Source organism: Falco punctatus (genome assembly GCF_963210335.1).
Source record: "Falco punctatus genome assembly, chromosome: 11".
Taxonomy (NCBI): domain Eukaryota; kingdom Metazoa; phylum Chordata; class Aves; order Falconiformes; family Falconidae; genus Falco; species Falco punctatus.
Window position 1 is genome coordinate 13,221,108 of NC_137591.1, and position 17,322 is coordinate 13,238,429.

Consider the following 17,322-nt stretch of genomic DNA (forward strand, 5'->3'; position numbering starts at 1 on the left):
TTAAGATGTAAGGTTTGGACTTTATTCCAGCTTTCAGAGTCTGAAACTGGGCTGCCTTTTTGTCCTGCCGAAATGATTGCAACGGATGAGAGAGCACGTCTCTAGAAGGGAGGCAGAGGCTTGAGCAAAGGTTCTAGCTCAGGTGTGTCTGACCACTAGTCAAAGGTTGCCCTCACAAGGTAATTGATTTCAGTCTGTGACTAAATACCTGCTTGGAATAACACTGATATCTGTCTTACGTGCAGGCAGTCCTTTGTATAGACACAGGCAATTCAATACTGGAAAATAAAAGGCTGATGTTGATTTTTGCAGCAAAATGACACCAAATTAGAATTCTAGCAGAAAAGGCTTACAGAGTTTGACCAGCTCTTCTGAACTAGGACACACTGTTTTTCAAGAGAAAGGTGTGTACCTGCCCTCGCATGAAAGCACAAAGATCAGTCTTGCACTAACACAAATTTATTTTTATTTTCTCTTGGCTCCTAGGCCTCATGGAAAGGGAAGATTCCAGGAAAGTAAAAGGGAGTGAAGGCTGCTGCCTTGTGTTCACAGCACTGCACAAATGCTTCTAGTGGAAGAGTACAGGATCATGGAAGTCTAATCTAACTGTTGCATTTCTGATCTTGCCAGGACAATGTAATTATGTAAGGCATCCTTGAACCAGGTCACTGTTGCTGAGTCTTGTCGCTTCTTTCCAGATTCAGATTAGGAAGATTTCTAAGAGAGGCTGAACTGCAAGGACTTGCCCCTTTTTCCTGGATTTGGTCTCGCAGGTATTGAATTTCTAGCTGCTGCATTTCTATGATTTTCTCACTTTCCTTCTCTGCATTCAGCCTCAGGACAGCTGGGCTGGACAGCAGTTCACTGGAGGGAGCTAGAAGATAAAATCAGAGAGGATAAAGCAGAGTAAAAAAGGTCCAGCTAGCATGATTCTTTGGCATGGACAAGGAAAGGCATCTTTCAGAGCTGAAGGAGAGCTGAATAGTAAGATTCTGCAGTATTTAGCAGCTTCTACAACTAAGATTACAACAGAACAGGTACCGCCAGGCAGACAAGCTGGAATGATGTGGAGACAGTAATAGAATTGTTCACCAAGGACAAAAAGGGCTTCTGGAATGAGTACTGGCAATATGGAAAACATACAAGAAGCACTACTCACCTGTGTCTTGAATTGCTTGTTTTCTCTTGGTTAATCTTAGTGTTGACTGGAGGTCACGTATCTGGGTGTGGGCCACCTTCAGTTCTTGCCGCAAGTCATTAATTTCCTTAATCTGACTCGCGTTTTCCTGCAAAAGCAATATGCTCTATGAGGAAAAGCACATGTACTATCTCGCTCAGCAATATGTATCTTCATATTTTTGGGAAGGCCACTGGACAGCACAGAATCAGTATCACAAGCAGAAGATACAGGGCAATCAGTACAGTACACAACATTTCAGATAAGGCCACAGTAGATTTGACACAAAACATGACAACATTCAAACCACGTTAATTCAATAAGCTAATATTTATTCTGCTTTTCTGGCTGCAGCTGCACTCCAAGGTATTTTCTTTACCAGTTCCACAGGGAAGCTCAGGTATATTCCTGGACTGATCCAATTAATTCAGAATTAATGTGAAGAATTCCCATTTCTTCCTTCAGTGTGCATTATTTTGCTGTCATTTACCACTATGTGTCTGTTCACTGAAATTATCTATCTCCTTGCAGTTCTACAAAGCCCACTTAGTTCTGACAGACATCATTTTCCAACACTCCTGCCAAATTATTAAGGAATATATAAAGCATATGGAGACTTGAGATACCTACTGCTAACATGCTGTTATGAGAAAAACTTAGCCATGTATTCATCTTTTGTTCTTTTTTTAGGCAGTTTTCAACCCATAAAAGTTCAATCCTCTGATTTTTTTTTTAATAGCCTACCGCAAAGCATCTTGCTGAAGGAGTTGTGAGAGTACAAGTAAATGCACTTTACCCATTGTTTTGACATATTCAAAGACTTCAGCAAAAACAGTATGGACTAAACCTCGTGAAGTACAATAAAACTGTTGCTCAAGATTTAGAAACAGGAGCACCATTTACTAAATAGTGCTTTTCTGAATTCAAGAGAAGTGGAATTGTACATTTGCCTCTTACAAACACAGTGAAATACCTTATCACATCCACAGCTAATGCAAACGTTAAACAGTGGCCATCATACTTGAATCAAGAATAGCAATGATTTCAGCTACCTGTGGTTGTTTTAGAGAAGTTTTGGAACACAGCACCATTCCAACCCCTGGAACTTCATCATAAATGGAAATATTTCAAAAAAATAAATGGCCAAAAGGTATGCTTTGGGTACCTCACATAATACCAGTCTCAAGCAATAGAGAACTCACTAAAGCAACAGGAGATAAGAACCAGGATCAATAGCATTTTCCTTTGAAAAAGGTGTCTTCAAATTTGATATCTTTTAAAAATTATAATTTTGGTTGATAAGAGATAATTATGTTGCCATAAGAGATATATGCAAAGCATATGATTCGGTTCCTTACAGTACACTTACAAAGTATTGGCACCATACCACTGAAAACTGGTTAGTAACAAAGTACAACACTTACTGCAATTGTCTGTATATAGATGCACTCAAGGAGTTCTGGTTGGCAGCAATAACTCAAGGTGCATGTGTGTGCCAAGATTCTCAACACTTCACACTAAGACAAGTACACCAACTGTGCTTTACCTTCCCCTCAACTGAAGGTCACTGACTGGAGGAAGATTGTGGGGTGCATTAAGGTCTGAACTTGTTGGGCAAGAACAGAGAACGGTTGTTCTTGCAGTGGTTGTGTTGGACTCTAAAAGTAGCATGGGCTGGTGAGCTCAGGCAGCCTGCTCTGAAACCATAATATTTTGTTGACTCTGATTTGTTTAATTGAAGTCTTTAAACAAAGAGGAAATTTGACTGCTGTGCATTTATCCCAGAGCTTGATTCTGAAAGGAACACGTGAAAAGAATAACATCCAAGAATCAGTCATGGTAATCGTCTTTTAACCAGCTTTGAGAGTTAGGTCACAGCATTTCTGTTTAGGTGTACTTTAGTCACGAACATCTTCATGAGTTCAAGTAGTTGAACGCTGCTATAAAATGAAGATTGTGCTTTTGGTCTATTAGACAGTATAATACGTAGTATCTTGTGTGAGGCAATCTGGGCTACATAGAAATTTCTTGTTTGGTTTGCTAGGTGTTAAAAGAGGCTGCTGGTTGACACTGATACTGTTTTTCTGAAGAGACATGCTATGCAGAGAGATTAGAGTTTAACTCAATCTTTTCATTCTGACAGAAAGCTTGCACTGCAATGCAATGATCATGCCATGGATTAAAATAAATGTTCATGGTAAAACTCATTGTCATGGGATGTTGTGGCAAAATACGAATTGTTTCAGAAAAGGGAGAGATCAAATGCATAGAGGATGGGGCCGTCAGGTACAAGTGCATATGACACCTGGATGCAATCTATAGCCTAGGAAGTCCCTACAGTGCTGACTGTCAGAGACAGGTAGGACACACTGTAGAAAAGATCATCTTATACATGCTTCAGTTTAAGCAGTGTTACTTCAAGATTATTCAGTGTGTCTGTTCTTATGTCTCCAGGTGACCAAAGGAGCCATTACATATACAGAAGGCTAGAGGAAAAGCTAATAGTCTAAAACAATCAACTTGCCAATTGGTAAGAATAATTAAAATTATCTTGACGGTTCTAATCATCCGTTGCAGCAGTCACTAGTGGAATGTACCTATGAATAGTCACTCCAAGAGGAATGCACAGCTCTGGAAATATAAGCACAACTGAGGAATAACAGGAACACAGAGCTGGAAGGCCATCAAGATGTCATTTACTTTTTCAAACCAAGTCCTCATAGAAGTTTGTCTAACTAGTCTTAAAAGTCCCCTGTGAAGGACTGGAAGATCATGTTAATTCCTCCTGGCAGTAAAGTCTCATTAATGTACTAGACTTCAGAGAACTGCTTTTTCTTTGAAGAAACCAGGCTGGTTAGAACCTTTGATATCTTCATCTTCCAGATGTTTTATTAATTTGGTTTTAATCATCATTTCATGTTAGGCTTACTGATCCAAGACATCAAGTATTATCATTATGAGCACCATCTGTCACCCTATTCCAGCAAGGAAGTTCTTAAGGTTATTTTCTGAAGCTGTCTGCTTTTGTGCCAAAGGAAACATCTAACTCACAGAAGGGGTAAAAAAATCAAAACAGGGCCAGGGAAGATCGCTGCTGCCTAAACCTGAAGAAGCACTATGAATAAACAGCAAAGAACAGATGAACTAGGAATGGACTGAGGTATAATGATCCTGAGGAAGTATAATAAAGTAACAATGAAAAAAAGGGCTACTGAGGGGAAAAGGAAATGCTGACTGAGAAGAAGGAGATCATGGTAAGAACAGACTATAAAAGAGCTGTCCTTTTAGGATGTTTGGCATGGGGCTTTAAATCTTCTCACTCCAGATGAAAACAAAATGCATCTTTGGCCCCAGCAGTTACAAGTTTACCTTGCCTTGTAAGGAACAAGGATTCTGTGCAAGAAATCTTGGTATGAATAGGCATATTCATCATGTGTTTGTGAACTTCCTCAAAAAAACTAGATGTGAAAAGCAGAAAGTTCTTCTGAATTCAGACCAGCAGGCATGAGATTATGTGGCCAAAGCAAGTAGGTTTTTTTTTTCTTTTGTTCCTCCGGAACTGGTTCCTAAACACTACCACACAGCAAGTACGGCTTGGCACTCAGACAGGTACAAATTGACTATGATGGCAATTACAAATACTGTTTGAAATAAATACATGAATTGCTTTAAAGATATCCAGGCAGCAGAGATTTCCTATCTCCTTTTACATTAGGGAATGAGAGATAAACAAAAGTATCCACAAAATAGCAGCAATTTCTGACTTCAGAGATCTTGCTCTTTTTGTCCAGAAAATCATACAACTTTAGTAGCTCAATATCCTTGAATGGAAGCACTTGAAAAACTTAGGAATTTCTGGCAAGGAAGCAAACCAAAACTGTTTCGAAGTCCTAAGAAGCCATAGTGGTAAGGCTACTAAAGTTTCTTTAGTGCAGCTGCTTCCTTTTTTTCATCTCCATACCACATGGAAAAGGCTTATTACCTGCACGACACGCATATAAGCAGCTTGGTGTATTTCCTGATTTTTCACCACCTTCTTTTTTAAAGCTGCCAAATTCCTCTCAAGATATTCTTGCTGTTTCATGTCCTCCTGCTGCAAATCTGTGTCTACTGCTTCAGTCTCCACCTGAGGGGGCACAGCATGTTGCCTCAGTAATTACATTACCAAAGAAATCCATTTGCAAGGAGAAGGCTAAAGGCCCTGACTCACCGAGTTTGATTGCTGCACATACTTGGTGTAGAGCTCGCGGATCACATCCTTCATTTTTCTGGAATCCTGAATGAAGCCCACACAATTATGAAGATCTGCTTTAAATCGTTTGATGAGAGTTTCCATACTGTGCTTCTGCAAGAATGATGTAGGTACATTCTTATTTGGCTCATCAGAGCACTCTATCATGTGCAGTTTTCTAGGAAGTTAGTAAAACTGGCAAAAACTCTCACATACTTCCACTTAATTAAAAAAGAAGTGTTACATTAAGAAATCCATCAGAGATGTAAGCACTACCTGTTGAATAGCAGTAATATTAATCCAAGATACTTGCAGTGAGTAATGTCCAGAGATCTCATCTGAAAACCTGCGGCTTACTGTCATGAACGCTATTCCCCCACTGTCCTTTCTCAAACAACCTATATTCTTAATTAGAAACAACACACAAACAATGATAGAAGGTAAGGGCAAGACTGCCTTCTCATTCTCACTTGGTTTCTACACGGCCCCTTCGACCTGCTTTCTCAGTCCTGCACTGCCTGCTAAGCTCCTTCACCATCACTTGTAGTCCCTTTCCCTCCCTCATGTCTGACGTGCTTGCTGTCAAACACAAGAGGTCCTTGTCTCCCCCATTTCGAAGCCCACCGTTCATTCATCCTACTAATGCCTACCTATCATTGTAGGTGGTAGCCTACGTGCTGCTCCTATTCAAGCCAAGTGTCCCCAGATGTCAAGCTTGGGCAGGGAGGAGTAGTCAGTTAAGCATTTGCCTCACTGCTCTGTTAAATCCAGGAGAATATATGTTGATTGAACAAACTGACACATAACTGGATTTTTTAAATATCAACTCTCTAACTTGTTTGCAGGCTTGGAAATTTTCTGTCTTTGTCCCTGCTGACCAGAGACTCTCCTGGACTTTGGAGACAGTATCCCTGAAGTGTCTGTTTGCTCAGATTAATGTTTTTGGAGTGTTCTGTCCCCACAAACTTCATTATGTAGGACCTGCAGAGTGGTTGCACCATACCTTCTGCTTCTCTCTGTGCAACTCGCGATCAGTTGCTTTTAGTTTCTGTTGCAGTTGTGTGATGTTCAGCTTCAGCTGTGTGCTCTCCTTGTGGAATCGTTCCAGCTCACCCTCCCTCTGAAAGGAAGCAGGAGGAGGAAATCAGGACTAAAAGGAGATGTGAAATAACAACACATAACAGGAAAACCAGAGGCTGGAAATAACAGCCTTCAGGGAGTAGAACCCCCTTGAGGTTGAATTGCAACACGAAAAAAGTTAATTTTGGAACAACACTGCCCTCTGCCAGAATATACAGAAAACACAAAAATGGATGTTCAACTCCCTTTTGAGTTACAGGTATTTAAGTAACGTGATGCCCCTTCATCTCCCTGACCTGCACTGGAGCTTTACTGTTCTATCTGAATAAAAATGGCTGAGATGGAAATTAACAGTCAATACTGGAAAGAGTAAGTGCAACAGTAAGAAGAACCTGATACCGAAAAGAAACAAATGCATTGAAAAGCTCTGGGTACGTACACAGAATAAAGGGAAAAAAAGCAATAAGGGTACTACAGCATTTACTGGCATATGACGGTGACCAGAAGAGAGAACAGGGCTTTCATCATGCTAGTCTGATGTACATACAAATTGTTCATTAGTTTGCATTTTATTTAAAAGCCTTTTGTTCTGAATAAACAGACTTATGAAAACTAGTACATCACTGATTAGCTATGTCACCGTAGTCCTAATTTGGCTGAGCGAAAGGTACATCTATGGAAAGATCACAGTAAGTTTGTATCATAAATAAGTTGCCTCAATGAATTTGCTGCAAGCCAAGTATGAATGCACGGAAATTTTCCATGGAGCAGCTGATGAACAGTAATTTTCCCACATACCTAACCCCTGAACAGTTATGTTTGCATAAATCTGCAATTTTTCTGAGAAAAGTTCACTCTCTCTTCCTCCAGATTGGAAAAGGCAGTGTCTTACAAACTCTGCAGGGTATGTGGAGGGCAACCACGTAAGGATACGATCTATTTTTAAGCAAATATTTTAAGCAAATAGACTGTATTACTCACAGGCTAGAATTAAATACTGAAACAGGAGCTTAAAAAACTGTGTTGATCACTGGTAGCATGTGATAAAAAAGTAAATAGCAGCTAATTGTGCACAAATATTTTTATTAGTTGTAAAGATACTGAATCACTGCTCTGTATCCTTGAAAGAAGTCAAGGAACAAACAGGGTGGAGTCTTCCATGGGACTTGCTGGGTCATCTTTGTATTCAGACAAATGGCTTAGTAGCAGAGGCCAAATAAGAATGTTACTCACCTCATGGATCTGCTCCTTCGTTATTTTAATTTCATTTTCACGTGACTCTATTTGCTTCTTAAACTCCTCTATTCTGTAATCCAGTGCTAACTTGAACTTTTCAAGTTCCTGATTTTTCTTTTTTAGGTCATATATATGCTTCTCCTGGGAGAAATAGGTATAGAGATCTGAATCAGACAGAGCACTCTCAAATAGATCCCTAGGACAAGGCACAAATATGGTAGAGGCAAAACCAGCAGTCACAGATCTAGTGGAAGACTGAACTTCAGTTGCACATTTACACAGATTGGGTGGGAAGGGAGGGGGCAAATAATGCAGAAAGCCACGTATAGATCCCAGAACGGGGGACAATAAACTCAGCATCCTGAACTTGAGCTCCCCAAGAAAAGTTTAGAATGTCAACTAAAAACGAAAATCCCAAACTAAAAATCACAAATTCTTTAAGTTTCTGAGTTTCCAGTAATGTGATATTATCACAAAATTATACTATTAAAATAAATGTCTGTGTTAAATTAAGGGAGGGTGACTTTGATCTTAGCCAGCTGTCCAGTCTCTCACCTTGTCTTGGATAGTGTTGGCTCTCTCTTGAATCTCCGTCTTCAGTGCCAAGATGTCCTCCTCCAGTGACTTAATGATGCCTTGTAGCTTCTGCTGTTCCAGTCGCATTTCTTCCATATCCCTGTTTCGCTCCTTGAGCTCTTTCTGTAGGCTGTTCAACTAGAGAGGCAAACAAGAACGGAACAATCTCCAAACGCACAAATTAGCCATTCTGCTCTCTAAGAGACCTTGCAGACAGTGTGGGATAAAGGATATCCACCTAAGATATGATGAAGCAGCATCGTATCACTTAATTACCTGTAACTCAAAAGGGGGTTGAATATCCATTTTTGCATTTTCTGTATATTCTGACAGAATATTCACTGCACTACAAGGAATCAAGGATTTTGCATCCAGAAGCAAGAAGAGTGTGGATGTCATATCCAAGAATCAGCTTCAAATAACACTCAAGCCATGGAAAATTATTTTAAGGTGATCATTTGTCATACGTCTCTAAATATGTCAAAAGTAGACTGGAAGGATGCCTGTTTCATAGCTCTTGGGTACCCTCAAAATCCCCACCTCAGTACTAAGATCTGTGAACCCAAGAAAGTCAGAACCAAGAAGTGGTGTTGGTCTAGCTGTGAGAACCCACAAAGAAATTCCTGATGTCTAAAAAACAACACAACTGAAGACAGTACCATGATAACAGGGAGTAGGAAGGAAGAGAACTCTGTGTCTCCAGATAGGTACTGAAGAAACTGAAAAGAAAAAATGTCCCTCTAACATCCTTAGGCAAATGTAACAGCCAGTCAGTGAAGGAGCTGAAAGGTTTCATGCCTCCTTAAAAATCCTAGTAAAACCAATTAAAAATGACGATGCATACAAAATACAAAGTGTTTATTGCATCGAATGCAGCAGTAGAAGTATTTTTCTGACAAAGCAATGCATTACATCTTGGAAAAATGAAAAGGTTCATTTCCTTCCCATCATAGGATGAACAATATTATTACTTATACTTTAAAACTATATAAGACAAAAGAAAGTGTACTAATAAAAACACACCTCCTCTATTATCTATCTCTAATCATATCAGAAATACAATCAGCACACAGCTGCTTCATCTGCACAAATGTTCTAAAACATTCAAATTGGTATAAGAAGAGGCTACTGTTCTCACATGAAATGCCACATATTTACAAACTAAATTAACAGACTAAATTGACATGCCATGAATCACATCCAGTCTTTGGCTATAGGTCTCCACATGCAAGTCTGATCCTATGAAAGAATAAGACATACCCTTTTATTCATGACTCCTGTTTCACCTTTCAGTTGCAGGTTTGACTCCTTTTCTTCCAAGAGCTGTTCCTCATACTTGATTTTGATTTCCAGGATTTCTTGGTCTGCGTTTTCCTCAATTTGTTTCTTAATTTCTTCATGTGCTTGAAGCTGCTGCTTCATGTCCTCCCCTGCCTGCAGTTACGGAAAGCCAACATTAGAGAAGACAACAAACAGTAAAAGACCAATAAAGAAGAGGAGAATTCTTTATTTGAGCTGCGTTTCTCCTGAGATGATCTCTATTTAGCAGACTCTTCATTTGCAGCACTATTATTTAGGGTAACTTAACTTCTCAAGGGATTAAAGTAACTTTAAAAACTGTTAAGACAAACATAAAAAAATTATTCTTAAAAAAATTTATTTTTAAGGCTTGGATGACTCAAGTTAGGAATGTGGCCCAAATACTAACAGCATAAACTTGTTCTGGCTGCAGAAAATGCAAACATAAGTAACACTTGAGAACATCTTTTAACATTGCTGTCTCTGATACATTGTCTCCAAAAAAAAAAGCACCTAGGTTTGCATCAGCCGCTGTATGCCTCTCTTCTCACATTCAATTCCTCACATTCTTTCCAAATTTGGTATTGCAACATAGGGCTGCAACAGTAATGTTGATAGAATTTATTGACTTTAGATATACAAGTATCAGTTAGCTGGCTGCCCTTTGTCAAGCCAAATCTGACATCAATGTGCAGGAGTTTTTTAAATACTCTCTATTTGTCTTTGCTCCCCAAATTATGCAGGCGGGAACCTCAAGGAATCAGGAATAGAATCCACCATTTCAGAAATGTTATCTCTTCACTAGAGTAAGGTGATTGAATCTTTCTTCAATTACAATAAATGTATAATCTAATCCACATTAACAAACAGGAATTCTTGGATCTAGGAGAAAGAGAGGCGAAGCTGAGAATGGCCAAGGATATTAATCTTAGCAGGTTACTTACTCAAGGTATGAAGCCCAGAAAAGTTGTTAACTCAGCTGGGTTTCCCTCAGTACTATTCTGTCTACATATTTCCTCAAGATTACAGGCAGATTAGGATTTGCATAGAAGAAGCCAACCTCTCCTGTCCTAGGAAACACTTTGTTAACTAAATTTATCACCAACTGTGATAATTCAAACGACAAATCGAGTTTCCTACCTTTTCCAGCAAAAGAGATTTCTCATTAAGTTTTTCCTCATAATACTCTGTTAGCTCCTTCACAGCCCTGCTTTTGCTTTCCTCCAAATCGTGCAATTGTTTCTCATACTCCTCTTGCATCCTCTGGGATCTCACTTGCAGCTCCTGGTATTTCTCATTTTCCATTAAAAGTTTCTGATCACTGTCAGATTCTGGTAACAGGAAACACACAAACAGATAAAACTAATAGGAAAGAGGTTTATCCTACCCTTCTACAGTCATCAGTGTCTTATTCTCTATTATCTTTTTGGCAGCTGGTTGCAATAAATTACACTAGAAGCACTTCATCACTTTCTTCATCAGGTATACAGGGGGTTTAGACTCTGTGGCCACACAAAATTTTACATCAGAAAACCATTTCTTGAGTTCCCTGCTCTTCCTTTTACTTACCACTTCACTAATAATGCCCGTTCCAAAGCTGTCATTCACCTTTCCCAGTTGTGTCTTTGAATATTCTGCTGTATCTCTGTTTGTTGCATTGGGACAGAAGGGTGTTCTGTTCCAGCTTGAACAAGTCTAAAGCCTACACCAAAATCTTCTACTCTGCCATTACAAAAAATTAATGACAGCTAATTTAGCCATTCCCTTGAGATGACAACCATGACAGAGCTGCATAAGCACAACTGTTACAGAGTATGAGCAGGCAATGGACCCATTTATGGGCAGACTCGCTTTTTGGTACTAATTTGAAATTTTTATGTTTTATCTGGATTACGAATCTGGGGTCTGGGTACTTCCATGTTGTGTGCATTGTACATTAGCCTCCTTGCTGAATTGTATGACTTCACTACTCTTGCATGGTAAGCTATAAGATAAATGAAGAAACTACTGATCTCAAAAATCGAACATCTAAGATACAGTGCCCATGTGCATGTTCTCATCATGGTCATGTGTGTGGTGCAGTTCAGACAAACGTTTGGTCTGCAACACCCATGTGACACACATGCTTTTCCCTTGTACTTTAGTAATCCCTGTCACATTACTTGCTATGACTAATGCTCTTCCTCCAGATTGTAGTTACAAACACTTGTTACAGTCTAACCTAGCTGCTGCACCTTCCTGGCCTGTTTATTCATCAGCTCGGACAGTTGAAACTGGTGTTGTAGCTCCTGTTTTTCCTTCTCTGCCTGTAAAATCTGGGGAAAAAAATAAGAAAAATACATTTTAATTTGAAACTAGGCAAAGCAGTGTCCAAATTGTTTGTACTCTTGCCCATGGTCTGGAACACATACACAACACAATTTCTTTGAAGTGTCTCACCAAAATTCAGATGCCAAGTTTTCTCACAGAGCAGTTTGCTATGACAGGTTACAGAACTACGGAAAGCTAAGGGAAAGTAGCAAATGGAGTTGATACAATACAGGATACTGTATAATCCTAACCTAATGAGAAAAGTTTGTGAGCAGCAAAAGCCTCCACTTCTTTGTGTGAGCATGCTTGAGGAGAATTTGCAGTTCCACAAATTGTTGTCCAGATATTAAAGTTCAGGCTGCTTCCTGTCTCACTTGAAGCAGCCTTGAGGTCCTAAAACATTGACATTTGCATAGATGACATAAGCCTAAGCAAAAGCAAATTTTGAATGCCATTTGCTTGGAATGTCTGACTACCACTACAAATGACTTGGTCTTCTAAAAAAGCCCAAAGAACTGGAACAAGAAAATGGGTAAGAAATTTCCCATAAAAGTTGCACTTTCTTAAAGACTGTATGGGTCTTGCATAAGCAGAAATACTCCATTTGCCCGCTGGACACAACAACTACAAAGGTTAGCCCTGAGCCTGTCCAAATCTGTCATTCAGTTTCACCTGAACATGTGCTGATACTTGGATGGGAAGTACAACTTGCCTGCATAGAAAACTTCAATAACAGAATACTTTCAAGGGCATTTGCTTGCAACCTATAATCAACAAGCCTAAAGAAGTTTCAGAGTAGCTGAGATTATTATAAATCTATAGCCAAGCGCCACTTAGGAAAAGACCTGAAGAATCACAAAAGAAAACCAGCACAGATAAAACACAGGTAGAGGAATCTGTAAGAAGTGAAATGGCTTTTTTGTAAAAGGTCAAGCTGTACGAAAATGAGGAAAAATAGAAAGGTTAAATCTCAGGTTACTTAAATGCAAAAACCACAATGAGAAAAAAAATGAGCCTGAGGAACTACTTGTGTCCTGGTTTTGGCTAGATTAGTTAATTTTCTTCTCACTAGCTAGTCCAATGCTGTGTTTTGGATTTGGTATGAGAACAATGTTGATAACACACAGGTGTTTTTAGTTGTTGCTAAGTAATGCTTATAAGAAATCAAGGACTTTTCAGTTTCTCAGGCCCTGCCAGCAAGAAGGCTGGAGGGGCACAAGAAATTGGGAAGGGATACAGCCAGGACAGCTGACCCGAACTAGCCAAAGGGATGTTCTATACCACAGAACAATTGTGCTCAGTATATAAACTGGGGGGGCTTGGCCAGAGCTGGCCAGTCACTGCTCAGGGACTGGCTGGGCACCAGTCAGCAAGTGGTGAGTAATTGTATTGTGCATCACTTGGGTTTCTTTTTTTTTTCCTTTTGGCTTTTATTCCTCTCTACCTCTCTGTCATTTTCAATACAATTATTATAATACTTCGTTTTATTTCATTTATTAAATTGTTCTTATCTCAACCCACAAATTTTACCTTTTTCGTGATTCTCCTCCCTATACTGCTGGGGGCAGGGAGTGAGTGAGCAGCTGTGTGGTACTTAGCTGTCAGCTGGGGTTAAACCATAACAACTTGAAGAAAACATTAAAATTAATAATTAAACTTCCTCAAAAAAAAAAAATCAGAAACCTCCCAGAACATTTGTAGGGCCAAAAGACAGGAAAGGTATAAAAGGAGCACTTGAAAATGACAAGACCATAAAATAATAAAACTAGTAAGTAACTTGTCAAGCTTTCATACTGGAATCCTTCTTTATGTGGAGTCAAACAGAAATACTGCTTGAAGGGACTATGTGCAGCTCCACAAAATGAGCAGTAGCAAATCACCAGGACAGGGTAATATTCATCTAAAAGCTCAAAAAGAACATGGGGTTGATAGATTTGAATCATATGATATGTAATCTCTCACTTCAAGCCATTTTACTGTCAGAGAAATTGCTAATGGATCACTTGCCTTCTACCTATAAAAAGGGGTCCAGAAATGGCAAATTACAGGTCAGAAATCTGGTGTGTGCACCAGACATGGACAGAATAGAGTTAACAGACACAGATAAATAAGACACTGGGAAGAATTATCACGGCTATTGCCTTTCAGAGAAGTCCTGCTTCATGACCACAGAGAAATCAATAAACATGTGAACAGAAGAAATCCAAGGAATATGTTTTACTTCTACTTTTAAAAAGCATACAAGACACCTTAGCAGATGTTCTTAAAAAACCTAAGCAGCCAGGGCATAAGATCCTGCAGCAGCTGCAACCTTACATGTGATGGAGCTTTTAAAGGATGGTCTCATTTCTACTCAAGGGTGACATAGCTTACTGATCCTTGGTCTCAGACAGCATTTATTACTGGAACTGTATTTACATGAAGATACTTACATAAAGGCTACCTAGGAGAACTCTTGCATCCCCTTGTACTTACAAGGTACTTGACTTGAAGGTAGCTTCATGCTTTGCAGATATCAAGAACATCTTTATTGGAAAGGAATGCTTCATTTTTCAGATGCTTTCTGGCATTCATACATATGTAATGCAAGTTTGATTTCAACTTCAGTGAAAGATTTCTTGGTATTTGGTTCTGCAATATGAATCATACCTGGTGTTTGGTTTTAAGGGAGCCTATTTCCTGAGCAAAATTCTCTTCTAATTCCTTTATTTTTTCATTACAGTACATGTCTTTGAGATGTAGCTGGTAATAATTTTCTGTCTGTAGCTCTTTCACACGAATCTGCAGGTCTAGCATTGCCTGACTCTGTTAGGACATGGATGAGAAGACAATTTTAATGGAGAGATTGTTTGCCATTAGCAAATTAAACACACATTTACATGCACATATTTATGAAAGATAGCATTTGCAGAGAATTTTCAGAAAGACAGATCAACAAGTTCCAGAAGTAAGGTTCCTTTACTATCTTACAAGATGGCTTATAGAAATACAGCTTCTGACTTCTCTACTCCATTAAAACTGCTTTCAAGAGATTGGGGAAAGTATTCACTCACTGTTTATACAATGCAGCTTGCATGTTAACAAGTAGCTGCAGTTACTTGCTGTATCACCTTTTTATGACAGAAGCCATGCAAGCCCTCTTAAACAGAAAGCCATATAGGAACAGCTAGTCACAAACATTATGCAAATGTAATTCACAAGCTGTACACTAGGAATCCTATGGTTCATATTCACAAGTTGCTCCTCCTACCTTCTCTTCTATATCTGATCTCATCATCAGCACTTCCTCAGCATACTCAACTTCCTTTTCCCATTTCAGTGTCCCACCTTCTTTATCACACACTTTCCAGATAAATATAGAGCCATCCTCTGAGGCAGTCAGCAGAAACAGGTCATCGTTTGTTACAGACATCTTAGAGGGAAAACCAAAATAATAGTAGAGATAAGCAAGAATGGAGACACAGTTTTATTTTATACCAAATTTTTCTCCCCACCGTGGTGAAAATTTATTACATTGATTACTGTTTACAAAAAAGTCTTTGTCTTTAATTAGGGATTGCTTAACTTAGACAGTGAGCTCAGGGAGCTCAACGACAACCTTAACATGCCAGCGGTGTTTGTCTTGAGCCCCCTGAAGAAGCAAGGTATGAGCAGGACCATCCAGACAATGTGTTTTACCATGTTTAGTTTTAACACACTATGCCATGAAATGGGAAGGAGAATCAGCACTAAAGAAGATGTGTGCGGCTGGTATAGCAGGGAAAATAAAGTGCCCTGTTACCTTTGTAACAGCACCTGCGTGGGCCTGATACTCATTGAAATCCCTTGTCAAAGGTAATGGGTACTTCATAGCTCGAATTGTCCCCAGAGATGTACCAACAAATACCATGTGTCCAGAATGAGAAACGGCTACTGCAGTATACACAACACCAAAAGCAGGCACCTCATTCTGGATCTAAAACAAAAACAAAACCAAGAGAAAATCACACGAACCCCTCACATTACATTAAGTTCCCCGATACTATTTGATTACTGACTGTATAAGCAATTGTCATACCTCTTCCGCAGCAAATAATGCAGTTAGAAGAATCTACATACTTACAGGAGTACAGCCATGAACAATAATTAGGATTAAGCTTTATAGATACACACTCTTAAAATTTCGAGCCGAGGTCCACATGTTAATCACTTCTGAAAGATGTAATGGTTACAGCATGCAATTTACTACTTATCTGGTAAAAACCAAAATGCATGTAGCCTACAGTGGTAGATGCAACACACTTCTATTTCAGCAAAGCGGTTGATACAACATTGCCAAGTTAAGTTTGTGAACTGGATGAGAAGGTTTCTAAGTAAATCCAACTGAAGTTACAAAAATACAAAACTACAACAGAATCTCAGGTTTCACGGTAAAGGACGTAAGAACACAAGAAAAGTGTCAGAAAATATCACAGCTATCAAAACCAGATTGATTCCTGCTTACCAAATGGATGATAAGGAAACCAGAGCACTAATACCTTCCCCAGAGAACTTAGCAAAATCACACAGTGTGTGTTAGCTCACCGAAGACTCTGAAATTTCTTTGAGAGTTTGGTCAGATCCAACAGCAAAGGTGACTTTGGTATCAGAGGACAGGGCAATGCTGCTGTAGATGCAGGACTTGAGCACACTCTCTGACTCCCTTTGACCTGTCAACACGTTCCACTCATACACAGCACCATGTGTGTCACAGGAGACAAATTTAGCATCATCTGTGCTCCATTTAACTGCATGTATCTGGCAAAAGCAAAACATACCAAGGAGCCTGATGTGCAGGTTATAGACATGCAGCATGGAGTCACTTAACTGGTACATCCATGACAATTTTGGAATCATACTTCTAAGTCTTACTTAAAACTTCTAGATGTTTTGCAACTAATTCTGTTTCAGCATTACAAAAAAATAAATCAGTAAGAACTACTTTATGAACACACTGGGAAAAGCTCATTTGAATAGTCAGTAGTACATTTTTAAAATTTATTACTGGGATATTTTTCCTGGTTCAGCTACCTGCCAATCATTCACCTTCAATTTAAGGACAGACTTTTTAGATGTATCAAGTGCATGCATCCATTGACTTCTGACTTCGGTATTTCTATTTTTAATTTTAGGGCCCCTTTCTGATCCAAAATTGTACTTCACCTTTTCAAAATGCATCTTATTAACTAGTTCATACTTTATGATTTGTATCATACAGGATTTGTTTACTAACCTTCCCACTATGTCCTTTCAGATTATTAATATTCTCAAAGGTGATGCTGGAATAAATTTGAATCACATTTCCATTAACTGCAGCAAAAAGATGGCCTCCATTACTGAAGGAGCACTACAAAAAGAACATAACTACCCATTACTGTAGATGCAGTGGATAAAA

At 39.1% G+C, this 17,322-nt stretch overlaps 1 protein-coding gene across 1 annotated transcript in view; it reads right to left on the reverse strand.

Annotated features, from left to right (window-relative positions):
* CFAP57 (cilia and flagella associated protein 57) overlaps positions 1-17,322 on the reverse strand; it is a 23,323-nt gene continuing 6,001 nt past the window's right edge. The window contains exons 7-21 of the mRNA XM_080406879.1: positions 17,161-17,274; positions 16,473-16,685; positions 15,691-15,864; positions 15,160-15,321; positions 14,559-14,714; positions 11,821-11,914; positions 10,740-10,930; positions 9,561-9,734; positions 8,280-8,438; positions 7,722-7,865; positions 6,412-6,528; positions 5,388-5,522; positions 5,160-5,303; positions 1,160-1,286; positions 1-874 (exon numbers count right to left, since the gene is read on the reverse strand). Coding sequence (XP_080263005.1) covers positions 666-874; positions 1,160-1,286; positions 5,160-5,303; positions 5,388-5,522; positions 6,412-6,528; positions 7,722-7,865; positions 8,280-8,438; positions 9,561-9,734; positions 10,740-10,930; positions 11,821-11,914; positions 14,559-14,714; positions 15,160-15,321; positions 15,691-15,864; positions 16,473-16,685; positions 17,161-17,274 — 2,313 coding nt within the window. The 3' untranslated portion in view covers positions 1-665. The remainder of the gene's footprint in view (positions 875-1,159; positions 1,287-5,159; positions 5,304-5,387; positions 5,523-6,411; positions 6,529-7,721; positions 7,866-8,279; positions 8,439-9,560; positions 9,735-10,739; positions 10,931-11,820; positions 11,915-14,558; positions 14,715-15,159; positions 15,322-15,690; positions 15,865-16,472; positions 16,686-17,160; positions 17,275-17,322) is intronic.